This window comes from Prunus dulcis, chromosome 7 (assembly GCF_902201215.1).
Source record: "Prunus dulcis chromosome 7, ALMONDv2, whole genome shotgun sequence".
NCBI classification, from domain to species: Eukaryota; Viridiplantae; Streptophyta; class Magnoliopsida; order Rosales; family Rosaceae; genus Prunus; species Prunus dulcis.
Genome location: NC_047656.1, coordinates 8,866,815 through 8,894,521, shown reverse-complemented (window position 1 = coordinate 8,894,521; position 27,707 = coordinate 8,866,815). Strand labels below are relative to the sequence as shown.

Sequence of the window (27,707 nt, the reverse complement as noted above, 5' to 3'; positions counted from 1 at the left end):
AGGTTTGATTCGGTTCCTTTGTGCTTAAGAGTTCTTTCTTATGGTTAAATTTTTAAAGAAATCAAATTGATATCATTCAAGAAAAAAAAAATTTGAAATATAACCACTGTAGAAAAAAAAAATCCAATACGATAAAGGTAAATTAGTAAAATTAATAAATTGATACAAAAATGAATTGCAATGGAGAGATTTTAGAAATATATCAATATTGCCAAGACGAAAAAATATAGTCCCAGTCTTTTTTTTTTCTTCTCATTTTTCCCATTCAGGTAAATTAACTGTCAAAAGTCGTTGGGGAAAAAAAAAAAAAAAAACAAGAAGAAAATTAATTGTCGAAAGGGAGCAAGCAATGCACAGCACGTCTGTCATCAGAAAACGTTAATATATAATGCAGCCACGTCGGCATGGGCCCCACAGATCAACCAGTCTAGTAATCTAGCTACCAACCCCTGGGGCCCACAAATTCAACCGTTAAAACGTGTAGGCGTTTTTTTTTTTTTTCTGTATCATTATTGGCAGGCTGGACGGATATTATTTTGAGTATAAATTCAAATTTAAAACAAAATAGGGAAGACACAAAAGAAATCGCGGTGGAATATGCTGGAATTCCGGTGGATTTTCTGCACGGCATAAGATGGATTTTCCAGCCTCAGCGTCTGCTCTTGCAGGCATTCAAACGAGGTAATTTTTCTCAACAACAGTTAAATTCTGTACAAATTGATCAAGTTTGTGATGAGTTTTGGATTTTCTCTTGGACCCTTTTGGTTGAATTTTGAACCCACTTTGGCATTGCATTGTTCTTGAGGTTTTGATTGGTTTTTGAGGTTCGTGACTTGGGGATTTTGTTAATCTCAGGCTGGTTTTTGTACAATTTGAGAGATACCCATCTCAGTTTTTGAGCCTTTCTTTCCCTTCTCTGCACCCAGAGCTTTCCTCATAGATTTGGAAGGGAAAGAAAGGCCAATTTCTGGGGTGCCCATTTTCATATCTGTTTGAAGTGAATTGTATGTATCTTGAATTCAAAAATGAGTGCCGTTTCGGGGATACTTTCGCGCCAAGTTTTGCCTGCATGTGGTGGCCTTTGTTTCTTCTGCCCGGCATTGCGGGCCAGGTCTAGACAGCCCGTCAAGAGGTACAAGAAGCTCATAGCTGACATTTTCCCTCGTAACCAGGTTTGTTTTTCTCGTTTTTTATCATAATGGGTTACTGTTGCATTCTATCTTAAAAGGGTCATTGCTACTTGTTTCTAAGTTGGTTCTTGTTATTGTTGCCTACTTTTTGTGAAGAGAGACTCTTCCAGATGATAATGTATGTCATGCCTGTGTGCATTTTTGTGGGTTTGGAAAAGTGTTGATGTTGTAGAACATATTTAGTCCTTTGATAGATGTTGGACTTATGCTGTGCAAATGCAACCATTTGACATTAAAATCCAAGTAATGTTTTTCCCTCAGTGAACTGAAACTGAGAGGAAGGTTCTTTATAACTTGCTTCCAACCATTACATAATTTAAACTAAAATTATAACATCGTAACGTGTAAGTTGTACTTGAGTTAACTGACTGATTATCTGCCCATTCATTTTGTATGTGTTAACCTATATATCTATTTAATACCATGTTGGAAACAGGGTCTAGTCATCTCAATTCCTGAATTAATAGATGAGCAAGAACCTCATTTTGAGTAAAATGCATATTGTGTAACTTCAGAACACAATCATGTAGACAGATATCTGATAACTGATTGAAAAAGGTGTATCAGCTAGTGTTGTGTGCCATGTGCAGCTGAATTGAGAATTCATGCAGTATGCATCATTGTCTAGTAAAGACTCGTATTGCATAACTTCAGATGATAGTGATCTAAATAAATGCTACTGATTATGACTCTGATAACTGATTGAAAACCCAGTCTTTGCTATTGTTGTATGCCATGCAAGGCTGAGCTGAGACTTAGAAAAGAACTTCTTTTATTAAAATATTCTTTGGCTTCATAACACAGTCCTGCATATGAATGTTAAAATGTTTATGGCTCTGACAATTGAAAATAGAGTTTCATAATCCTTTTGTGCCATCTCGTTATTAAGTGTAGACCTTATGCATGATGTGTTGATGGTGTTCTGTTTTTGTGCTTTCAAAGTTTTGATTTTTATCTTCCTTTTCACATTATGATATGTTTCTCATGAATATCATTCTTATACACTAAAGTGTAGTTTAGAATTTTTTTTAAAAAGGTGAAAGGCACTGTCAAGCGGTATACAAAAAGAAAACTTCTTGGTTGCATTTTCCGATGCAACCAATGCCTTGTACATGTGTGTTTTTTTAATTTATTTAAATTTTGTTTATAGAAATTTCAAATCCAGGCCCCTACTTCATGCCTTTAAGACTCAATAAAGAATAGTTTACTTACTTTTTTTTTTTTTCCCTCTTCTTGTTAAATACTTCTTTATTAAATCTTTTTTTCTTTTCGTTCTTGTGTTCTTATTCAACTTACCTCAGCAAAAATTCTCTGAGATCATTATGCAATAACGTATGTTTTTTTTTTTTTTTTTTTTTTTTTTTTTGTTACTCCATTTAGGGGAGCGCACACTTCTTCTTTTTGTTTTGGTCAGAACCCGTACTTCCTTGATTGACAAATTCTATGGTTAGAAGCCATCAACTTTATTTCTTTGGATCCTATACAAATATGAATATTCCAAGATTGTCTTCCAGGATTTGTGCCATTGCACTGAATTTACTGATTGTGCATCCTGGTCTTCTGGCTTTTCTTAAAAAATGTTGTTTCATTGAGCATGATGCATCTAAATTCTTCATGACAGATGTTTTACAAGTATGATTCAATTTGTTTGATTATGCATTTTTGACATCGATGTTTTTTCACTATCCTAGTGATCCATGTCCCTTCTCCGTTTATTATTCTGCCCCAAATTTTTTATGTTTATATCAAGATTCAGGACTTGTTCTTCACACTTGACAGGAAGAAGGACCAAATGATCGGAAGATTGGAAAATTGTGTGAATATGCTGCCAAAAATCCCTTGCGAATTCCAAAGGTATAAATGATATCATTTAAATCGTTACTCTAATATATCTTAAGTTAGGGCTTTTTTCTCAATCAAACGCTTCACTAAAATATATATATTACTTTGAGTGCTCTTAGCATATAACTTAGTTAACTCATAATAACTCTACAAAATGATTACTGTATTAATTTAATTGATAAAAAGTGTCAAGAGAAGACAGAGACAGAGACAGAGAGACGGAGAAAAGATCAGGAAATAAATTAACCAAAAGAGTTGAGAGAAAAGAGAAACTAAGGTGTACGTGTTGCAACATGGCATGTAGTTATTAGTAAGTCAAAAAACACTGTGTGTGTGTGAGGAAAAATATGGTGTACGCATTGAACGCAGGCGTATATGCATGTAGTTACTATGAACTCACAATATACTCTCTCTCTCTCTCTCTCTCTCTCTCTCTCTCTCTCTCTCTCTCTCTCTCTCAACCTTTCTTCATAAGTGTATATACTCTGTGTGTGTGTGTTTCCTGAGGGCTATGGCAACAAGTCTGAAATGCATTCGTTAACGGAAGACTTATCCATTGCGAAAACGAACACTTAGGAATTGCAAAGATAAAAGCGATCATACAACAAAGATGTGGATTTCAGATCAGTTACTGCTATTGAATTTGAGCAAGGGTTAAACCTTTTTATATTATTTTACCTTCTCTTCTTTTTCTTTTTCTTTCTCTCTCTGGTGTTGCCTATGGATTCAAAGCTTTTTCTTGCACCAAATACGTGATATATATCACCTTGCAATAAATTTTGAATAAGAATTTAGCCTTGCTTTCTGCATAGAGTGAAATATCTTTTGTAATTATAGTATTTCCCAGGAACCACATCTTACAGATTTTTCTTAAGATCACTTTATGATTAAGCCCCGTCTGCTGATAAATACTTCGAGCATTCTTTCTCTTTTGACTAAAATTGTAAATTGTGTGAGCAGATCACAAATTTTCTCGAGCAAAGGTGTTACAAAGAGTTGCGGAATGAGAATTTTCGCTCCACAAAAATTGTCATGTGCATCTACAATAAATTGCTGATTTCTTGTAAGGAGCAAATGTGAGTTATTTCTCTCATTCTTAATTATATTATTATGGTTTTACACACACACACGCGCATACTGTCTGCTTTTTAAACGAGATCCCTCGCTGTTCGAATGAAGAGCCAAAATATTCTTTTAAAGTGGTCCCTTTGAGGGTTTAACTTTAAGGTTTAAACATATGGCCAACACATAAACCATAGAGCTAAACCCTAAACCCTATGGTACACCATGAAGGAATCAACCTTATTCTAACTGGGAAACAGAAACTAAAGAGTTAAGGGCTGTGTGAACAACCTATAGAACTGTTTGAATGCGGGATCCCCACGTAAAGTTTTTTGTGTGAATCTGGACTATTGAGGAGGAATCATATGTCTGAATGTGCGGTTCTAATCCACATTCTAGCAGGATAAAATGCCAACTACCTGGAAATATATATATATATATATATATCTCTCTCTCTCTCTCTCTCTCTCTCTCTCTCTCTCTCTCTCTCTCTCTCTACGTATGTATATATGTGCATATATTTTTGTGTATTGATTTTTATTCAATGACTTTTCATAGGCGTCTCTTTGCGAGTAGCTTACTCAGCATTATGCATACTCTGCTGGATCAAACACGACAAGATGAAATGCAAATTATAGGATGTCAGACCCTTTTTAACTTTGTAAATAATCAGGTTTGTGGGTTTGTAAATATACTTCTATATTTAGTCATAAATCACCGGATACTAAGCTTCACATGTAATTTATTACCATGTTGCCTACATAAAATTCCAAACTCAATTTGTCTCACTGAATTTTGCAGAAGGATGGAACTTACATGTTTAACTTAGAAGGCTTTATTCCAAAACTCTGTCAGATAGCTCAAGAGCCAGGGGAAGATGAAAGAGCAAACAATCTACGTTCGGCTGCACTGCAAGCCCTTTCTTCAATGGTATTTCCTTAATATTATGTATCTTGTAAGCTTAACATTATACCTTAGCAATAAGTTTATGACACATTGAATGCATGTGAGGTTCAGAATGCAAAATGCTATCAATATTCCTTATATTTAGCAATTTTATCCCCTTTACCATGAACAATGAATTCCTGTATATTATTTACCTGTTCAAGCTGTTAAAAGTAAAATAATATAATGATACTCTGTTGGCAATTTATGCCTTCCGCAACATTTTTCCTAGTGATGGAACCCATATATCGAATGCGAAATTGAATTGTCTACCTTTTCTTTGTAGGTTTGGTTTATGGGTGAGCACTCTCATATATCAGTCAAGTTCGATAATGTAAGTGCATTGGAAGTTTCTTAAATCTTGTTTCAACTTGCAAGTAATCTTGGTATAGTCCTCTTGACATTGTTTTTTCCCCTTATGTTAAATCAGATTGTTGCAGTAGTCTTGGAAAATTATGGAGGTCATAAATATCCTTCAGAGAACCTTGAAAGTTCCAAGAGCCGGTGGGTGCAGGAGGTGCGAAAAAATGAGGGTCATGTTTCTCCTTCACCAGATGTCAATATCAATGTTCCTTCTTGGAGCTCCATTGTGGATGAAAAAGGCGAACTAAATGTGAAAGTGTATATCTCTATTGGCACAAGATTTTTTCCGATACCATTTCATTGTTTTTTCAATATGCATATCAGTTATTTATTTCTTTTCTTATCCTATAGGGAAGATGCCAAGAACCCCTGCTTTTGGTCAAGGGTTTGCCTGCAGAACATGGCAAAGCTGGCCAAGGAGGCTACAACAATAAGGCGTGTCCTGGAATCTGTGTTCCGTTACTTCGATAATGGAAATTTATGGTCTCCTGAACATGGTCTTGCCTTTCCAGTGCTAAAGGATATACAACTTTTGATGGATACTTCTGGTATTTAATTTTAATTTTTTATGCATTATTTTGAGGTCCTATCAGCTCTTTCAACCATAAATGCTGTTCCTCTAGTCTTCCATTGATAACTTATCCAGCCTTTTTAATCTTTGGTTGTTGCAGGGCAAAATACTCATGTTTTGCTCTCCATTTTAATCAAGCATCTTGATCACAAAAATGTCCTTAAACAACCCAACATGCAGCTCGACATAGTGGAGGTTACCACCTCCCTTTCTCAACTTGCCAAAATTGAGCCCTCTGTGGCAATAATTGGTGCAGTAAGTGATGCCATGAGGCATTTGAGGAAGAGCATACACTGCTCGCTTGATGATGATAATCTGGGAACAGATGTAATAAAATGGAACCGAAGCTTTAGAGAAGAGGTGGATAAGTGCCTTGTACAGTTATCATATAAGGTAATGCTAATCTGCTACAGTTACTGAATTAACCTCGTACCCACAAATCTGTCATCATGTTAGTTTTGATTTAGAATTGCTTGCATTGTTGGTGGTCTTATCATTTCAAATACTTTAATAGTCTTTATAAGTTTCCATATGCTCAAAGTTCACTGAGATTGTTACTGAATTTATCAACTGTATAATAACCAAGCTGTTTGTCGAACAGGTTGGCGAACCCGGGCCAATTCTTGATGCTATGGCTGTTATGTTGGAAAATATCTCAACTATTACAGTTATAGCCAGAACTACAATTTCTGCTGTTTATCGTACTGCTCAAATTGTAGCTTCCTTACCCAACTTGTCCTATCAAAACAAGGCAAGTAGTATAATGTATGGTCTTTTACTTAATTGTCTTTCTGAGATACTTTCAGTCTTATAAATAATTTTTAATTAATTAATTTATAATCTTTCTTTAGGCATTTCCTGAGGCATTGTTTCATCAATTACTCCCAGCTATGGTCCATCCAGACCATGAAACACGTGTTGGAGCGCATCGTGTCTTCTCTGTTGTTCTTGTGCCATCTTCAGTTTGCCCTGGTCTATCCTCATCCAATACTGAATCAAAAAAGGCTTTTGATTTTCTGAGGACACTCTCAAGAACTGTATCTGTATTTTCTTCTTCAGCTGCCCTTTTTGAGAAGCTAAGAAGAGAAAAAATTTCTTCACGGGAAAGTATTTGTGAAGACAATGATGAAAATGTTGTTAATGAAGGGGAACAAAGAGACACCAATAATGGGATTCTGAGCAGATTGAAATCATCTTATAGTCGGACATATAGCTTGAAAATTTCGCCTGCACCTTCAACACCAAATGAAATTTCTATGAGCAATTCAACCAAGGAACATGTGAGTTTTAACAATTTTAGTTTCTTTACTTTAGCTTTTCCTTAAAACTTATGAAATTCTTAACCATCTTCAATGTACTTATCTAGTTTGCATGGGGCTTACAGTGAAATTACTTTGTTTATTGAAGAGGGTTGGGCATTTTTAATTAAAAATCGGAATTATATTGAAAACTCCAATCTTTCTGTCTCTCCACATGCCGAATGGGGCTGCACATGAGGGAAAGGATGCTAGCTTGATATACATTGTTAGCATTTACTAATGATTTTGTGTCTTTGCATTTGTTAAACCTCAGGAAGCCAATTCCCTCAGGTTGAGCAGCCACCAGATAATTCTTTTGCTTTTATCAATTTGGGCACAATCCCTCTGTCCTGGGAACATGCCCGAAAACTATGAAGCAATTGCTCATACGCATAGCCTTGTATCAATTTTCTCTCGGGCCAAGGTAATTTCTAGAACAATGTTTCTTGATTAGTCTTTTCTATTATATATGTTGGCGATGCCTTTTCTATGTTATTTTCTTTTTATGGTGCTTTCACTTAGTTGGAACTCCTTATATTTTGCATGTTTGCATTATGTCTTGTTACTGCTTAACACATCTAGAAAATTAATTTCTTTTAAGCAGGGAGCATAATCATCCCTTTTTCTTTTTTCTGAAGCCTCTTTTTAACTGGAACTGCATTAAAATGATAGAGGCATTTTGTTCATTTCAGTCTTTCTGAAATATTAAGCGCCTTCTTTTGTTTTTAGTTCTTTTTCTTCAGAATGTCTTTAATTTATTCTGTATCGTCTTAGTCACATTTTTTGGACTTAGGGACTAGTAAAGGATTCTTCCGTAGACTTCCAGTCATATGCCATGGCACCTCGCAACAGTTGGGGTAGCTTTGGTTATCGTGCAATTGCAATAGAATGAGAGATGACATTCTATTTTCATAGATTAAAAGGGGAAAGTAAAAGAAGAAAAGAAAACCTTGTCATTTTGTTTGAATATTCAAAAACATTCTGAAGAGTTAATGCCTTTTGATATGATATAGATGGAAAATGATAACATAACTTCTTTGATTACCACAAAACCCGTCTTAGTTCCTTGCTCGTTTGAAGCTCATGAAAACTTTTTTCTTTCCAGAACGGCTTCTTTTATACTTTTTTCTTTCCAGAACTGCTTCTAACTGCTTTACAAGCTTCGCAGCTCACCTACCACCTCATAGGTCATTGTGCTATGTAGTTAAGAGGGTATTGTCATCAGGGGAAAACTCTGATTCTAAAGTATATGGTAGAAATAGAACCATGTGACTATAATTTCATTTTTCAGAGTTTAACTGCTATTATGAATTCATGGATGACTCCAGAACTTATGCCAATTCTATAAAGAGATGCTGGGACATTTTTTTTTTCCATCGTATCTATTGCCTTGTTTTCCCTTTTTTCGTTCATCTTTTTTTGCAGCATTCCAGTGTCGAGGTTCTTGTTCAAAGTTTCCAGTTAGCATTTTCCTTGCGGGACATTTCTCTTACTGAGGGAGGTGAGCCCACAGTCTGTCCAAACTAAATGCATACTTTCTCTGCACGTGTTTCCATTAATGACAATATACCATTATTTGTTGTTTCCATTTACTAATATTAATTAGCTAGAGAAGAAAACATGAGAAACCTTCGAACTAAAGATAGATGTATATAAAAGTAAGTAAAACATTAGTTATAGCCCGGATGACATGATTACACCAGGGAACTTTTGTTTCTAAAAATTTTCATAATCCAGTTCTGACAACTTTGAACTCGGTATTAGCATTTGAACAAATTCTGCTGATTCTTTTTCTAGTTGTATATCAATTGGTTTAGGATATATTTAGGCTGACCCCTTACCCTAATCTATACTTTATAATGGAGGACAATGATTGCTCCGATACTGAACAGCTGTAGGGCAATGACTGCTGTTATACCAAATTGATGTAGCATAGAAATTGAGGTTAAGCATGCTCACAGTATTTCTTGTATCAATATGCCAAACTCTCCCTAACCTTTAAGAAGGCCTCTATTAACATAACTAACAACAAAACAATAATAACAATAATTTTTGGTAATATTATTAGGTTGTAATCATAATTATTACTATTATTAATAGCCAGAGTATTATACATATAGCCGAGACTCCAATTCTAGGAATAAAAAAAAATATTTAATTTCTACTCTTCCACCTATGTGCAAAATAATTACTATTTCTTCTTGCGCCCATTGCCATACTGAATTCAAGAAATTTTGAACAAGCTTGACTTTGCATGATTGGGATGTCAGATAGCAACTTTCCCTCTTTCATTTCAGGGCCATTGCCACCATCACGTCGCAGGTCCCTCTTTACCCTGGCAACATCAATGATTCTCTTTCTATCAAAAGCATACAATATTCTTTCTCTTGTTCATAGAGCCAAGGCATCGCTTATGGATAAGACGGTATGTGGTATATTGTAATTTGTAAATAAAGCTTATAGTTTATTCATATTGGTTCTCTTGTTTGTGATTTTCTGAGGTCCCATAAGATCTAAATTCTCTTTAAGAACCATTTTCTTGCATATGCTTGTGATTTATTGCTTAAATTAATCGATTCCAAGCACTTGGAAGACACAAAGAAAGTGAGCCAGTACTTATGGTTTCTTTTTATGTGAGATTTCCATAATTAAACATCTTTCTAGCTCAGGAAATAGATTTGAAGACATTATATTCTTATTCAGGTTGATCCGTTCCTACATTTGGTTGAAGATCGCAAGTTGCAGGCTGTTAAGACTGGATCTGACCATCCCACAATTGCTTATGGATCCAAAGAAGATGATAATTTGGCCTTAAAATCTCTATCAGAAATAGCGATCACTGACGAGCAAACAAGTTGTGAAGAGCTTGGACAAATTGTCAGATGTAAGCTTTTATACCAATTGATTTAAGCGACTTCGACTGCCTTTTGATAATAAAAGAAAACATAAGTCATTTGTACTATTATATCGATAATGAATAGGGAGCTATTATGCAGTCTGAACTGTCTACTATAAGGGAGCAGCTGGTCAGTGAATTCTTACCTGATGATGTGTGTCCACTGGGAGCCCAGTTGTTCATGGATGCTCTGCAAAAGTTATATCAGGTTGATTTGAGCAATAGTGAAGCTATTAAGGAGAATTCTCTTCATTCATTTTTTCTTTTTTTCCGCTTTTCTTTGTTGGTAGGGAAGATCCTATGTCTTGTGTGTGAGGGTGGCAACTATTACATAAGCGTTGAGCAAGAAAGATGGGAGTCAATCAACTTATTTATCTAAAAAGTTTTCTTAATGCTTGGGACTCATAATTTTATTCTTGTTATGCAGGATGCTCCAATATTTTCTTTGGATGATGATTCTTTTCCAGGTTCATTTGATAGCCAAAAGAACAACTCTGCGAATCTTCCTGATCTTTTGAGTGTCAATCAACTTATGGAATCAGTATGTTAGCCACTACATGTTTTTAATTTATTTATAGCTTTCATTGATTTAAAAGAAATGTAGCCTTTTGTTGGTTTGTTAATGAAGAAAAATTCAGAGAGAGGAAGGTACATCGTGACAATATTTTGAAAGCATGCTTTATGCACTCAGGTCCTGGAGACAGCACATCAAGTTGGAAGGTTGTCAATCTCAAATGCACCTGATGTGCCTTACAAGGAAATGGCCGGCCACTGTGAGGCACTCCTGATAGGAAAGCAACAGAAGATGTCCAGTTTGATGAATTTCCAACAGAACCAGGGATATTTGATGAACCTATCTTTACATAATCGTAACGATGATGTGAAATGGATGACGTCCGATTTCCAAGCTGATGCCGGTTCCCATAAGGTACTTCCTGGCTTTAACTTAAACCATGGATACTTGTGCTATATCAATGTATATAGCTACGCATACCATGCATGTGCTCTGGCTGGAATTTTGATGTAGTTGAGTTGTAAAGATACATCCTCTCCAGAATTTTGATCTGCATGCAAACTAATTCACACTGTTTCTCTCTCTGTGAAAATCTAATATCATGAACTTGAATGAAATGCAGAGCGGTAATCCTTTTGCTGATCAGACTGCCACTTCATACATACCACCCCAAACCCCAGGCTGTGTCCCAATGATGTGTGCAACTGAGTACCAGCAACATCCCTACTCCTTCAGACTACCGGCATCAAGTCCATATGATAACTTCCTAAAAGCTGCAGGCTGCTGATGAAAGGAAATTTTTGGTAATCCAGTGAATTTAAAATGCTCAAGGGTTACCGGCTTTAGGTAATTTTTTTTTATAGCTTTTCCTTCTTCTTTTAGGCTTTGTTACTTAAGGAAGAGATTGTTGTCACCAAACATCCACCGAGTTTTTAACCCTTTTCGTTTCCAATTCCTTCATTCTTTTCATTTTCCCAACATTTAGTAGTTGACTGTACCATTGGTCTTATGAAGTTCTCGTAGCCTTGTAGACTTTCTCGTTACTGATTCGATCGGTTTTGATATATAAAATTTCATTTATTTGTTACTTTCAATTGTCACTGTGGAGCTGTATGTGATTTGCAAAGTTCACTCCCACCCAGACACAAGACATATCTATAGTTCTCACTTGGGTTTCTTCTGTAGCTCACTATGTACATGGAGCTATATTTCTTGCCATATCTTTACTTGTCACTTGCAATTATTTGACGGAAATTTTGATGAAAGTGAACTTTGATACAAAATTGAAACATAACATGTAGTTTGGGTGGTTAATTGTAGAACATTTTGGTCCATGTGGGGCTTGCACAAAACTGAAAAAGTTCAGTGGTATTGAGGCTTGCACCTAGATCTAAGAATTTGTTTTTTTTTTTTTTCTTCTTATCTTTTTCACTCTTCTCCTTCTCTTTAATTTCTAGGTTGTATTCTCAAACAAGGTTTTACTCAATATCACTCTACTGCACTTGCTCGTGCATTCTTCTCCTGCCTCAGATAAAATCTTTTCTTCGTTGTTTCTGGTTGAATGAAATGCTCTGGCCTCCACTATTTTTCTGGGCTTCAATGAAATGCTAGTAATTAAATAATAAATTAATAAATAAATAGAAGAACAAGGATGCCACATAACGCATCTTGAGGAGGAGTCTTTGTTCGAAGTGAATGGAAGAACTATGGTGGGTTTCAAAGTGAATGGAATTACTATGGTGGTTTTGATTTGCCTTCTTTCCCTATGCTATTTGATAATGGAACACCACATCAATCTAGACTATGGCAATTGGTTGTTGGCCATTGAGTTAAATGGTTTCATAATATTTACGTATAGCTCACAGCACATAAAAATTTACCAAATACTTGCACATTGATTATTATACCATCATCGCTTTTAATAAAAAATTTATCAAATACCAAATTGATTTATTCATGAAAAAACAAAAAGGATTTTCAATACTAAAAGCTTTAGAACCTGTACGGTAACATTTTAAGGGGTTTTTTGTTTTTGTTTTTTTTAAGGGGTTTTCATTTTCAAAGAACAAAAATGAGGCAAAAACACATTTAGTGGCCCAAAAATAGAAAACACTAAGAATATGTGTACTTGTAGAAAACAGAAAAAAGTTGTTTTCATTCTCATGGGAAACGTTTTCATAAAAATAACTCACATATTATTATTTCAAATTGTACTACCAGACATGTTTTCATTATTTTTATTTTCTAAATATGTTTTCTAATTAATCTACCAGACGTATTTTCATTTCCTGAAAATGCAAATTTATTTTCTTGTTTTCATTCTCTAAAAATATTATAAGAAAACATTCTCTGAAAAAATTACCGAACGAGCCCTTAGTATTTTCGATTAGGTGTCAAATAAATTAAATTAAAATTTTTTTTTTAGAATACATGAATTACGTTTTCTATCTTAGTAGTTTGACGTATTTTTCACATTGGTCCATGTTATTTCGATTTTAAAAATTTGTCATGTAATTTGGTTTCAAACAAGTCCAAATCATACCATGGGTAATGTGGCTGTTGGGTTTTGGGAGTTTACAATCCTCATGGATCTGTTGTTTGACCATATGAGTATGATGCGATTTCTCCCCCATTCTCGTCGGTCGATTCTTTCAGGTGTCTTCATGGAACCCATGTTCTTGTGGTTGCGGTGATGATGAACCTGGCAGCAATGGCGACGGCTGGTGTTTTTTAATAACCTTCTTTGGTAGGGTTGCTAGGGTTTGTGATAATATTGTGCTTTTGGTTGTGGGCTTGGTTCAGTTTATTTTATTTTGTTATATTGTAATATATTGAACTTGAGCTATTATGTATTGGCCTGGTTGTAATGATCTGTTCCTTTTTAATGAAACTTATCTTAACAAAAAAAAAAAAAACAAAGTCCAATTCAAATACTCTAGTCTAATGTATATATAAAGCAAAAGGTAGATTATATATATATAAATTTTTAGTATAAGTGATAGTCTAAATTACAGAGTAGGGGTTTTCTCACACACACTATTAAGATGTCATTAGAGTTTGAACCTAATATCTCTAATCTACAAGTCAATGCTTTATCTCACTGAACTAGACCCCTGTTAGCGCAATAACTAATATAATTTAGTATCAATGTTATTACATCATATGTGAACCATGAAATGACATAAACAACTCTCACCAATCTTTTAGTCGTACATTCTCAAATTTGTGTGATGCCACGTTCCTGGGCAACAAACTTATACAACTCGAAACTATGACCGCAGTGTAGAAATTCGTATGTATCTTTGTAATCGAAGAATGTGAGTACAATGCACAATCTTATGTATTTAAAACCTTCCCTTAAATTAAAATTTGCAATTTTGACATGTGTATAATTTAGTGTTCATTCAGAAAGTTTACCAAATTATTTATTCATATTACATATATATATATATATATATACATGTTATATCAAAATTTCGCAACAATTAAGACATCAGTTAAGTGTGATTTTTAGACAAAACAGATCAGAAATTCAAATTCCAATTCAACAAGTTTTGGAATGAAAATTATCTTCCAATATTGTTTAAAAAAAATTCAACACTCATTCCAATTCGAAAACTTGGAATTTTTTTGAATTTTTGGGAAATTTCGGAACTTACATATTTTGGAATTTTTTTTATATAGAAATTTCATAAAGTAGTTCAAAATTTTAAATATGTCCAACAACCGAAAAAGCTATAAAAACTATTATATGGTAGTATTTAGATATTGTTATTTTTTATGGAATAACGCGTCTATGTCTATTTTGTCATTAACTCATATTTAGTTTAACATAAAATAAATAACTGTGTGTAGTCTAATTTGAAACCGTGATATATTTCGGAGTTTTCGGAATCTTGAGATACATTCCAATTCCATTTCAATTTTTTCCTGATTTCTTTTTTTGGATTTCGGAACTTTCATAGGTCAAATTGATTTGAAATTGTCAACATTAGAAAATTTCAAATTATAATTAGCCAAAAACGGATTTTCCAATCCTAATTACACTCTCAACTAGGGGAGCATTTTTGCTCACCACTTTAACTCAAGGTGTATCCTCACCACCCTTCCCAAAATGTGACAAATGTCCATGGGTTTAACTATAGTTAACTCTTTATTTTTTATTTGTTTGATGACATTATTATGAGAGAGAAACAATAATTTAATAAGATTTTTTTCTAATTTACCCTTATTCTATTAATTAATTTTATTTTAAAAATAAATCAAAACAATGGAAACTGAAAAGCATACGTTCTTATTCCAAAAAAAAAAAAAGAAGTCCCTTGAATTGAGAATTTATAGTTTCTTGATTATCCACAACTTGAGTGCTCGTATTTGAAGACTTAATAGCTCCAAGAGTTCACTGCTCAATAGAATTCCTTCCTTTGTTACTTGTTTTTTGGTGTTGTGTATTGCTTTTTTATTTTTTATTTTTTATACTTTGGGGATTGGTTTGCTTTATTTAGTTTTCTGAGTATCAAGGCCAAATTCGAATTTAACAATTCACGTCTTTCGTTATTTGCTTAATTGGTAATTAATATAAAAAGTTTGTTGAGTTAATTAATAGAATAATAGTAAATTAGAAAAAATCTTATTAATTAAAGTATTTTTTCTCTCTCATAATAATGTCATCAAATAAATAAAAAATAAAGAGTTAACTATAATTAAATTCATGGACATTTGTCATTTTTTGGAAAAGGTGGTAAGAGTACACCTTGGGTTAAAGTGGTGAGCAAAAATACTCCCATCAACTAGTCGTACATACTCAAACTTATTATATATAAATCAAATTTATAAGTCAATTACAATATTAAAAAATTTTGAATCAAAATCGGCCAAAAACGGATTTTGAAATCCAACTTGCACACTCAACCAGTAGTACATACTCAAACTTATTAGATATAAATCAAATAATATATAAGTCAATTACAATATTAGAGATTTCAGAATTGTAATCCAATAATAAGGGCGGTTTATGCTTTGAACATTATGAGAATTATTAAATTAAGAAATTAACCTGGTTATGTGCAAAATTGTGAGTGATTCAATCACAGCAGATTTCAGACCCAAAAAAAAGAAAGAAGAAGTCACAGCAGATTTTGGCAATACGGAAAATGAAGTATCGTTGACTTTTACATTTTGTTGACCAGGACGGGCTAAGTCGTCAAAAATAGACAGGTTACGGTCAAGATACGTCTAGGGGTTATCGTGTAATTGTTTAGAAAAATTATGTAGTCGTTTAGAAGATTATAACGAATATGGGGTCAAAATGTAGTTTTCAAAAATTGGCCACATCACACCTGAGCCTTTCTTCTTCCGGACACAGAGGAAATCTAGGTTTTTCCATTTGAAAAGAAACGGCTGCACCAGCAAACTCAAGGAACCATATCCAGAAGGAAGACGAAGGAAGAAGAGAGAAATTTCGAAGGCACCTCTTCGTCCCCACTGAAATTTCTGCTGCTCCACCAGGTTTTTTTAAATTTTATTTATTTATTTTTATAAATCTTCACTTCGTTCGTTGATGTATTAGTTCATTCGTTATAACCAAATCCAAATCCTGTCCGGATTATATTAATTAATTAATTTTTTGTTATAAAAATGAATTCTTTTGTATGAAAATGATATTGGGGAGCAGATCTTCGTGAATCACTTGGGAAATGAATGGTCTTGTTGGATGTGTTAGGTTCTCTGCGTTGTTCTTCCATGGAAGCAGTTCTTAACTGACGAACCGGCAAACCCATTGCTAATTGTTTGCTTTTGTTTTGTGGACGTGAATTGGAGCCTTAATTTGGGACATTCGTTTGGTGGCTGAGACTGGACAGGATTGGGATTGTGTCCAGTCATATCCCATAGAGTCTCCCACCCTTGCGAAGGAGAGGAACTTCCCTGCCTCGGTTTTACTATCGTCTTCTTCCTGTCTCTCTACTCATGCCTACTGAGGACAGAGATAGGAAGAGGGGATTCCGGCAACCAATCCGGCCGAATTTCATCCGTTTTGTCTCAAGCTCGTTCGGGTGATTCCGGCAACCAATCTCTTCGAATTATGTATGCTTTTTAATCCTCTCGATGTGCTCTAGCTGCTGGTTGTGGTATTTAGGCGAAATTTCTGCGTTTACCAAATCAAATAAACGATGGAAGTCTGGCCGGTTTTCGGCCTCCGATTCCAGCCACTTCCGTCGACTTTTTGGGGTAGATCCAAGAACAGAAGTTGCTCCACTCAATGTGCTGATCCTATAGTGTAAGTCTTGGCCGGCGTTTTGGAGTTTTTCCAATCGCTAGAATTTGATTTGGACACCGGCGCGTGGGCGGCACATGGGGCACATGGTGGCCTGTCATTGAGTCCTAAAATGATCCTCATGTAGTCCCGAGTACGACGGTATGCTCGGATATGAATTTGGATATCTTTTTATCGTCGATCGGATATTGCATATAAGGTGTTATCCAGGTTCGATATGTTCGGGCCGTTGGATCGACTCCAATTTAATATATGTTGATTAGGCATTCCTAGGATCGTGTAGGAATTCGCGGATCTTGAATCGAAGCCCCGGATGTTCTGATTCAATAACTTAAAATTTGCGTTTTACAATAATCGTCAGATCGTGCGATCGTGAGCGATCCGACCGTCCGATTCGGACCAAACTTGAAGGACGTGTATCCTAGACCGTGTGGAACCCATAGGAACTTTCGGATAGTAAACAGGAGGTCGTGGGTCCCGTGGGCCCGGTTGACCCAATTCGGAAAGTTTGACAGCGCGGTTGACCGAGCGTCTTCCGAGGCTATCCCTTCATTCAAAACACTTAGTTGGACCTTAGGAACGTCTCATTCCTCGTGCTTACTTGAAACTCGGGAATTAGGGTTTTAACTTAAAAGATTCTCATTCGATAACGCTTTATATTAATTGCGTGCACATATTCTAAAATAGGTACTCCAACCACGCTTGTGCAGCAGGCGGGACCCTCTCAGGGTCGAGTAGTGTGGGACTATCTGTGAGTGGCGAGGAGCTTCTGTATACGAATTTTAATGGGAACTCCGGAGTTTCCGGATCTGGGTCGGCATTGCTACATCGCTGATTGCCAGCAGATCGATTTCTTGCCCTTCACCTGCGATAGCTGTCATCAGGTCTCTCTCTCTCTCTCTCTCTCTCTCTGTGTCTGAATTATATACCTCCATGTTTATGTGAACATCAAATGTTAAGAATATGTGTTTTGAAATTTTCATTTTGGTTATTGGGATTGAGATTATGTTATGTTTGGTTAGCTTGGAGAATTGTAAGAATTATTATTTCTTGAAAAAAGAAACAGAGGAAGATCCCGAAATAAATTTATCTGATCAAAATTCAAAATTGTCCATTTGGAATTGTGCATAACGACATTCTCTGGGAATTTACAAGAAGTTTTCAGGAAATTTCCGGTCTTGCGGTGTGCTCAAGTTACTATTAGTGACTTTATCCGGCGATATTGCATTTCTGAACTGTTTTAAGTAATGGTACATCATGTTGCATTGCATTGTATGCTCAAAGTTTTTATATTATTCGACTGTTTACTAGTATTTTACGAATTGCATTGAATGTTTTGGAGAAAATAATTGGGGAAATGTTTTCGAACTAGAAATATTTTTGCTCACCACTTTAACCCAAGGCGTACCATCACCACCCTTCTCACCACTTGATACATGTCCATCGACGTAATCATAGTTAACTCTTTGGTTTGTATTTATGAAACTATGGTTATGTCCATGGACACGTGTCAAGTGGTGAGAATGGTGGTGAGGGTACACCTTGGGTTAAAATGGTGAGCAAAAATGTTCCTTTTTCAAAATTGACAAACTGATGGTAAAAGGGAAGTGAATTGTATTGCCTAGTTGTGGAATGTTCTCACAACCTTTTAGATCATTAGTTTTTCTTCTTAATTACTTTTCTATAAAGTAATGTGATGCCCCCACGTATATCTTGTGAATTTCACCAAAATTTTATATGCCCTAGATGTATGCTAACCAAACAGAGTTGGGGGTTGGGATGCATTCCATTTGATTCTGTAGTTCTTATTTATGTAGGTTAATACAATGGTGTTGTCTTCAATTTTTCTGCAATCATCCATATCCCTAAATTGTAGATTTTATTCCCTTACATTGTTTCTGCTTATTGGGATCTTTTTTTTTCTTTTTTTTTTTAATGACACAAGCCTAACATTTTGCAGGTATTTTGTTTGGAGCATCGAAGCTATATTAAGCATAATTGTCCAAAAGCTGACAAACAAAATGTCACTGTTGTCATCTGTCCCCTTTGTGCCAAAGGAGTTCATCTAATTCCAGATGAAGATGCAAACATTACTTGGGAGAGACATGTTAACAATGAATGCGACCCTTCTAATTATGAGAAAGCCACAAAGAAGAAAAAGTGTCCTGTTCCCGGCTGCAAGGAGCTCTTAACATTCTCCAACACAATCAAGTGCAGGGACTGCACGGTCGACCACTGTTTGAAGCATCGATTTGGACCTGATCACAAGTGTCCGGGACCCAAGAAACCTACAACAGGCTTTCCTTTTTCAGGCCTGTTAAGTAGGAGTAGGAAAGAAGTGTGGAAGCCCAACCATGCTCCTGTCGCATCTTCCTCGAACTGGAGTAATAGCTTTCTTACTGCAGCTTCATCTTTTCGAGCCTCAGCTGAAGCAAGTGTGGCAAAATTGAGTAGTGAACTTAGCCAGAAGTGGCAGATAGCAAAGGATGGAGTAGGGCAGAGCAGCAATAGTGGGAGTAGAAACGGGCAGCTGGAGGAGTGTCCGCAGTGTGGTGCTAAGTTTTCCTCAGTCACCACTCTTGTAGACCACGTAGAAAAAGTCCATGAGAAGGGTGGCAACAGAGCCGGGGTGAAGAAAGCGACAATCGATGCCTGCCCTAAATGTAGTAAAGGGTTTCGTGATCCAGTAGCTCTCGTAGAGCACGTTGAGAGAGATCATGGTGGCACATCAAGGACGTAGGTACCATTTTTGGAGAAAGTGTGTGTATTATCCATTGGGTATAAATTCATTGTCGTCGCACTGGCAAATGCATGTATCTTTTGAGCATTCAGTCAAACTTTAAAATTGAATATAAAGTTATTCTTTTGTGAATATTTTAAATATCACTTGTTGAAAGCCAAATGCGATTTGTGTTATCCATTTCTTTAGGATTTAGTGCCTGCAAATAGAATTTAAAGGAAGCTTGGAATTATAGGTCATGAAATTAGAATTGTGGGGTAATGTTTTATTTCTTGCTTGTTTTCTTACTTTGTCTTGAGGTGTCTTGAGGTCATAGGGATGCAAGGAATTATTCTCTAATAGCAAAATTTTGTTTAGGAATAGGAAAAGTGCTCATAATTTTGCTTATTTACTTTCATTTTCATTTGTGCAGTGTAATTGTTTGAAATAGGTAACTATTCTTAACCACTTGAATTACAATTTTTTTGGCCACACTATCATGACGTTATAGGGGTTCGAACTTGAGATCACTACCTTAAAAATCAAGAACCTTTTTCTTTAGGAATGACCCGTTTGCGTATACTTTTAGATAAAAATCAATGTAATATCCCTATAAATAAGCAATCAACATCTCTGCATCATCACTTATAGATTTTCACCTCCACATAAATCCAGTCCACACATTAGCCTAGGTAAATGCAAATCCTAGTTTTAGAAGCCCCTTGGCTCCCATATCTCAGGCTTGAGAAGAATTACATGTAAAGAGAATGTCACCGTAGGATTATATCAAGCCAGCCCATCACGGATTGTCATATTAGAAAGTTAAAATACATAACAATGAGTGATTGGCTCGAACTAGTGTAGCCCCTCTTATTCTCAATTTATTCTCTACCATTATAGTTTGTAGCCAATTCCATCCAAATCTCTGTGAAAAAAATCAGGTGAAACTGTTACCTAATACTCCCCCCTCGTTCCTTCCTGTTCCTAATATCCCTCTCTCAGTTCGCGCCAAATCCAACCATCTTATTATCCCAATCGCTCCCCACTCTAGCTTGACATTCTGATTATGGACAACCTTTTCGTCAAAAAAATAGAAAATTAATCGAGTCGATTTCAGGTTCAGTGCTCAAGTTTCTTTTTGGCTTTTTAATAAAAACTCAGGGCACTTGAAACGACCGGGGTGAAAACTTGGGCGTGGACTTAAGATTTCGCGGATTCGATGTCCCTCTGTATCCGCGGAAGGCAAGACTGAAAAGCTTCAAAGAATCCAATCTGGCACCCGGCAACAAATCCCGGGTTGTTTGGTTGCGGAAATAGAAATCCCATCTTGCTCGTCCCATTGCTGCATGCTGTGCGTTAATTTCTTTTTGTTGATTGGTGGGGAGCTTCTGTACAAGAATTTTAATGGAAACATCTGGATCGTCATTGGAACGTAGTTGATTGCCAATAGATAAATTTCTTTCCCATCACCTGCGATAGCTGCCGTCAGGTCTGTTACCAACCAGCTATGGTTTGCTACATTAATGATAGTTGCTGCACCAACTGATTATTGTAGGATTAATGGCACCAGCTGCCTACTGAGCTTGGTTAGACAGCCATCCTCTTATAAATATGTAGTTAGTAATACAAAAAAAAAAAAAAAGTTGAAATCTGCCAAACGTTTTATGTTCTTCTCATTCTCTACACTTCTCACTTGTTCTGCCGAAACTAGAAACCTTTCTTATGATACCCTTTTGATACTCTTCTGATGCTATTTTGACATGGTATCAGAGCAGCGATCTTGCTGATTGCTGACTCTTGTTCTAAGTCTTTGCTACCTCCATGGGGGAAGATGTTTTTTCCCCTGCTGGAAATAGCACCACCAACCGTTCTCAACCTACCTACCTAGAAGCATTAACGACACCGATCCGGACCCAGACACCAACCCGACTGATTGGCCTCACCTGGTCGCTTGATGAAGAGCATACACTACTCGCTTGATGATGATAATCTGGGAACAGATGTAATAAAATGGAACAGAAGCTTTAGAGAAGAGGTGGATAAGTGCCTTGTACAGTTGCCATATAAGTTAATACTAATCTGCTACAGTTACTGAATTAACCTCGTACCCACAAATCTGTCATCATGTTAGTTTTGATTTAGAATTGCTTGCATTGTTAGTGGTCTTATCATTTCAAATAGTTTAATAGTCTTTATAAGTTTCCATATTGCTCAAATTTCAATGAGATTGTTACTGAATTTATCAAATGTACAATAACCAAGCTGTCATTGTCAAACAGGTTGGCGAACCAGGGCCAATTCTTGATGCTATGGCAGTTATGTTGGAAAATATCTCAACTATTACAGTTATAGCCAGAACTACAATTTCTGCTGTTTATCGTACTGCTCAAATTGTAGCTTCCTTACCCAACTTGTCCTATCAAAACAAGGCAAGTAGTATAATGTATGGTCTTTTACTTAATTGTCTTTCTGAGACACTTTCAGTCTTATAAATAATTTTTAATTAATTAATTTATAATCTTTCTTTAGGCATTTCCTGAGGCATTGTTTCATCAATTACTCCCAGCTATGGTCCATCCAGACCATGAAACACGTGTTGGAGCGCTTCCTGTCTTCTCTGTTGTTCTTGTGCCATCTTCAGTTTGCCCTGGTCTATCCTCATCCAATACAGAATCAAGAAAGGCCATGGATTTTCCAAGGACACTCTCAAGAACTGTATCTGTATTTTCTTCTTCAGCTGCCCTTTATGAGAAGCTAAGAAGAGAAAAAAATTATTTGCGGGAAAGTATTTGTGAAGACAATGATGAAAATGTTGTTAATGAAGGGGAACAAAGAGACCAATAATGGGATTCTGAGCAGATTGAAATCATCTTATAGTCGGACATATAGCTTGAAATTTCTATGAGCAATTCGACCAAGGAACATGTGAGTTTTAACAATTTTAGTTTCTTTACTTTAGCTTTTCCTTAAAACTTATGAAATTCTTAACCATCTTCAATGTACTTATCTGGTTTGCATGGGACTTACTGTGAAATTACTTTGTTTATTGAAGAGGGTTGGGTATTTTTAATTAAAAATCAGAATTATGTTGAAACCTCCAATCTTTCTGTCTCTCCATGTGCCGAATGGAGCTGCACATGAGGGAAAGGATGCTAGCTTGATATACATTGCTGGCATTTCCTAATGATTTTGTGTCTTTGCATTTGTTAAACCTCAGGAAGCCAATTCCCTCAGGTTGAGCAGCCACCAGATAACTCTCTTGCTTTTATCAATTTGGGCACAATCCCTCTCTCCTGGGAACATGCCCGAAAACTATGAAGCAATTGCTCATACGCATAGCCTCGTATCACTTTTCTCTCGGGCCAAGGTAATTTCTAGAACAATGTTACTTGATTAGTCTTTTCTATTATATATGTTGGCGATGCCTTTTCTATGTTCTTTTCTTTTTATGTTGCTTTCACTTAGTTGGAACTCCTTATATTTTGCATGTTTGCATTACGTCTTGTTACTGCTTAATACGTCTAGAAAATTAATTTCTTTCAAGCAGGGAGCATGAGGACGGCTAATCATCCCTTTTTCTTTTTTCTGAAGCCTCTTTTTAACTGGAACTGCATTAAAATGTTACAGGCATTTTGTTCATTTCAGTCTTTCTGAAATATTAAGCGCCTTCTTTTGTTTTTTGTTCTTTTTCTTCAGAATGTCTTTTATTCTGTATCGTCTTAGTCACATTTTTTTGGACTTGGGGACTAGTAAAGGATTCTTCCATAGACTTCCAGTCATATGTCATTGCAATAGAATGAGAGATGACATTCTATTTTCATAGATTAAAAGGGGGAAGTAAAAGAAGAAAAGAAAACCTTGTCATTTTGTTTGAATATTCAAAAACATTCTGAAGAGTTAATGCCTTTTGATATGATATAGATGGAAAATGATAACATAACTTCTTTGATTACCACAAAACCCGTCTTAGTTCCTTGCTCGTTTGAAGCTCATGATAACTTTTTTCTTTCCAGAATTGCTTCTAACTGCTTTATAAGCTTCACAGCTCGCCTACCACCTCATAGGTCATTGTGCTATGTAGTTAAGAGGGTATTGTCATCAGGGGAAAACTCTGATTCTAAAGTATATGGTAGAAATAGAACCATGTGACTATAATTTCATTTTTCAGAGTTTAACTGCTATTATGAATTCATGGATGACTCCAGAACTTATGCCAATTCTATAAAGAGATGCTGGGACATTTTTTTTTTCCATCGTATCTATTGCCTTGTTTTCCCTTTTTTCGTTCATCTTTTTTTGCAGCATTCCAGTGTCGAGGTTCTTGTTCAAAGTTTCCAGTTAGCATTTTCCTTGCGGGACATTTCTCTTACTGAGGGAGGTGAGCCCACAGTCTGTCCAAACTAAATGCATACTTTCTCTGCACGTGTTTCCATTAATGACAATATACCATTATTTGTTGTTTCCATTTACTAATATTAATTAGCTAGAGAAGAAAACATGAGAAACCTTCGAACTAAAGATAGATGTATATAAAAGTAAGTAAAACATTAGTTATAGCCCGGATGACATGGTTACACCAGGGAAAGTTTGTTTCTAAAATTTTTCATAATCTAGTTCTGAGAACTTTGAACTCAGTATTAGCATTTGAACAAATTCTGCTGATTCTTTTTCTAGTTGTATATCAATCGGTTTAGGATATATTTAGGCTGACCCCTTTCCCTAATCTATACTTTATAACGGAGGACAATGATTGCTCCGATACTGAACAGCTGTAGGGCAATGACTGCTGTTATACCAAATTGATGTAGCATAGAAATTGAGGTTAAGCATGCTCACAGTATTTCTTTTATCAATATGCCAAACTCTCCCTAACCTTTAAGAAGGCCTCTATTAACATAACCAACAACAAAACAATAATAACAATAATTTTTGGTAATATTATTAGGTTGTAATCATAATGATTACTATTATTAATAGCCAAAGCATTATACATATAGCCGAGACTCCAATTCTAGGAATAAAAATATATTTAATTTCTAGGAATAAAAAAAAATATTTAATTCCACCTATGTGCAAAATAATTACTATTTCTTCTTGTGCCCATTGCCATATTGAATTCAAGAAATTTTGAACAAGCTTGACTTTGCATGATTGGGATGTCAGATAAAGCAACTTTCCCTCTTTCATTTCAGGGCCATTGCCACCATCGCGTCGCAGGTCCCTCTTTACCCTGGCAACATCAATGATTCTCTTTCTATCAAAAGCATACAATATTCTTTCTCTTGTTCATAGAGCCAAGGCATTGCTTATGGATAAAACGGTATGTGGTATTTTGTAAATAAAGCTTATAGTTTATTCACATAGGTTGTCTTGTATGTGATTTTCTGAGGTTCCATAAGATCTAAATTCTCTTTAGGAACCATTTTCGTGCATATGCTTGTGATTTATTGCTTAAATTAATTGATTCCAAGCACTTCGAAGACACAAAGAAAGTGAGCCAGTACTTATGGTTTCTTTTTATGTGAGATTTCCGTAATTGAACATCTTTCTAGCTCAGGAAATAGATTTGAAACCATTATATTCTTATTCAGGTTGATCTGTTCCTACATTTGGTTGAAGATCGCAAGTTGCAGGCTGTTAAGACTGGATCTGACCATCCCACAATTGCTTATGGATCTAAAGAATATGATAATTTGGCCTTAAAATCTCTATCAGAAATAGCGATCACTGATGAGCAAACAAGGGAATTCTTTGCTTCTCAAATTTTGAAGAGCTTGGACAAATTGTCAGATGTAAGCTTTTATACCAATTGATTTAAGCGACTTCGACTGCCTTTTGATAATAAAAGAAAACATAAGTCATTTGTACTATTATATCGATAATGAATAGGGAGCTATTATGCAGTCTGAACTGTCTACTATAAGGGAGCAGCTGGTCAGTGAATTCTTACCTGATGATGTGTGTCCACTGGGAGCCCAGTTGTTCATGGATGCTCTGCAAAAGTTATATCAGGTTGATTTGAGCAATAGTGAAGCTATTAAGGAGAATTCTCTTCATTCATTTTTTCTTTTTTTCCGCTTTTCTTTGTTGGTAGGGAAGATCCTATGTCTTATGTGTGAGGGTGGCAACTATTACATAAGCGTTGAGCAAGAAAGATGGGAGTCAATCAACTTATTTATCTAAAAAGTTTTCTTAATGCTTGGGACTCATAATTTTATTCTTGTTATGCAGGATGCTCCAATATTTTCTTTGGATGATAATTCTTTTCCAGGTTCATTTGATAGCCAAAAGAACAACTCTGCGAATCTTCCTGATCTTTTGAGTGTCAATCAACTTATGGAATCAGTATGTTAGCCACTACATTTTTTTATATATAGCTTTTATTGACTTAAAAGAAATGTAGCCTTTTGTTGGTTTGTTAATGAAGCAAAATTCAGAGAGAGGAAGGTACATCATGACAATATTTTGAAAGCATGCTTTATGCACTCAGGTCCTGGAGACAGCACATCAAGTTGGAAGGTTGTCAATCTCAAATGCACCTGATGTGCCTTACAAGGAGATGGCTGGCCACTGTGAGGCACTCCTGATAGGAAAGCAGCAGAAGATGTCCAGTTTGATGAATTTCCAACAGAACCAGGAATATTTGATGAACCTATCTTTACAAAATCGTAACAATGATGTGAAATGGATGATGTCCGATTTCCAAGCTGATGCCTGTTCCCATAAGGTACTTCCTGGCTTTAACTTAAACCATGGATACTTGTGCTATATCAATGTATATATCTACGCATACCATGCACGTGCTCTGGCTGGAATTTTGATGTAGTTGAGTTGTAAAGATACATACTATCCAGAATTTTGATCTGCATGCAAACTAATTCACACCATCTCTCTCTGTGAAAATCTAATATCGTGAACTTGAATGAAATGCAGAGCAGTAATCCTTTTGCTGATCAGACTGCCACTTCATACATACCACCCCAAACCCTAGGCTGTGTCCCAATGATGTGTGCAACTAAGTACCAGCAACATGCCCACTCCTTCAGTCTACCGGCATCAAGTCCATATGATAACTTCCTAAAAGCTGCAGGCTGCTGAAGAAAGGAAATTTTTGGTAATCCAGTGAATTTAAAATGCTCAAGGGTTACCAGCTTTAGGTAAAAAAAAATTTATAGGTTTTCCTTCTTCTTTTAGGCTTTGTTACCTGAAGGAAGAGATTGTTGTCACCAAACATCCACCAAGTTTTTAACCCTTTTCGTTTCCAATTCTTTCGTTCTTTTCATTTTCCCAACATTTAGTAGTTGACTGTACCATTGGTCTTATGAAGTTCTCGTAGCCTTGTAGACTTTCTCGTTACTGATTCGATCGGTTTTGATATATAAAATTTCATTTATTTGTTTTTTTCAATTGTCACTGTGGATGTATGCGATTTGCAAACTTCACTGCTACCCAGACACAAGACATGTCTATAGTTCTCACTTGGGTTTCTTCTACAGCTCACTATGTACATGGAGCTATATTTCTTGCCATATCTTTACTTGCAATATATACAAGTGCTATTTGTCACTTGCAATTATTTGACGGAAAGTTTGATGAAACTGAACTTTGATACAAATTTGAAACATAACATGAAGTTTGGGTGGTTAATTGTAAAACATTTTGGTCCATGTGGGGCTTGCACAAAACTGAAAAAGTTCAGTGGTTTGGGGCTTGCACCTAGATCTAAGATTTTTTTTTCTCATCTTTTTCACTCTTCTCCTCTTTAATTTCTAGGTTGTATTCTCAAACAAGGTTTTACTCAATACCACTCTACTGCACTTGCTCGTGCATTCTGTTCCTGCCTCAGATAAAATCTTTTCTTCGTTGTTTCTGGTTGAATGAAATGCTCCGGCCTCAACTCTTTTTCTGGGCTTCAATGAAATGCTAGTAATTAAATAAAAAATAAAAAACAAAAGAGCAAGGATGCCGCATAACGCATCTGGCGAGGGGTTTCAAAGTGAATTGAATAACTATGGTGGTTTGTGAGTGTATAC

At 35.8% G+C, this 27,707-nt stretch overlaps 4 protein-coding genes across 8 annotated transcripts; all 4 read left to right on the top strand.

The window, feature by feature from the left end:
* Nucleotides 1-523: 523 nt before the first annotated feature.
* On the top strand, nt 524-27,081 carry LOC117633581 (protein SEMI-ROLLED LEAF 2). Its single transcript, XM_034367239.1, has 21 exons — nt 524-681; nt 856-1,172; nt 2,970-3,044; nt 3,993-4,108; nt 4,653-4,767; nt 4,896-5,024; nt 5,326-5,373; nt 5,470-5,660; nt 5,754-5,950; nt 6,074-6,366; nt 6,575-6,724; nt 6,825-7,253; nt 7,546-7,695; nt 8,697-8,772; nt 9,569-9,696; nt 9,975-10,126; nt 25,418-25,466; nt 25,579-25,686; nt 25,906-26,019; nt 26,165-26,401; nt 26,608-27,081. Exons 2-21 carry the CDS (start codon nt 1,026-1,028, stop codon nt 26,770-26,772), a joined length of 3,069 nt encoding a protein of 1,022 aa, XP_034223130.1. The 5' UTR covers nt 524-681; nt 856-1,025; the 3' UTR covers nt 26,773-27,081.
* On the top strand, nt 10,123-11,775 carry LOC117633579. Its single transcript, XM_034367237.1, has 4 exons — nt 10,123-10,155; nt 10,268-10,708; nt 10,859-11,095; nt 11,304-11,775. The coding sequence occupies exons 2-4, from the start codon at nt 10,559-10,561 to the stop codon at nt 11,466-11,468; spliced, it is 552 nt and encodes a 183-aa protein (XP_034223128.1). The 5' UTR covers nt 10,123-10,155; nt 10,268-10,558; the 3' UTR covers nt 11,469-11,775.
* LOC117633578 (zinc finger AN1 and C2H2 domain-containing stress-associated protein 16-like) lies at nt 16,026-19,836 on the top strand. 5 transcript variants are annotated; one of them, XM_034367233.1, is made up of 4 exons: nt 16,026-16,189; nt 16,404-16,734; nt 17,643-17,839; nt 18,916-19,836. In XM_034367233.1, the coding sequence occupies exons 3-4, from the start codon at nt 17,741-17,743 to the stop codon at nt 19,693-19,695; spliced, it is 879 nt and encodes a 292-aa protein (XP_034223124.1). In that variant the 5' UTR covers nt 16,026-16,189; nt 16,404-16,734; nt 17,643-17,740; the 3' UTR covers nt 19,696-19,836. The 5 variants fall into 5 exon arrangements, with proteins under 5 accessions (XP_034223124.1, XP_034223125.1, XP_034223122.1 ...); XM_034367234.1 differs by having other exon boundaries at nt 16,404-16,765; nt 17,666-17,839; XM_034367231.1 differs by having other exon boundaries at nt 16,404-16,765.
* LOC117633580 (protein SEMI-ROLLED LEAF 2-like) lies at nt 21,360-23,008 on the top strand. Its single transcript, XM_034367238.1, has 4 exons — nt 21,360-21,709; nt 21,954-22,103; nt 22,204-22,599; nt 22,892-23,008. Exons 1-3 carry the CDS (start codon nt 21,629-21,631, stop codon nt 22,516-22,518), a joined length of 546 nt encoding a protein of 181 aa, XP_034223129.1. The 5' UTR covers nt 21,360-21,628; the 3' UTR covers nt 22,519-22,599; nt 22,892-23,008.
* Nucleotides 27,082-27,707: the final 626 nt, after the last annotated feature.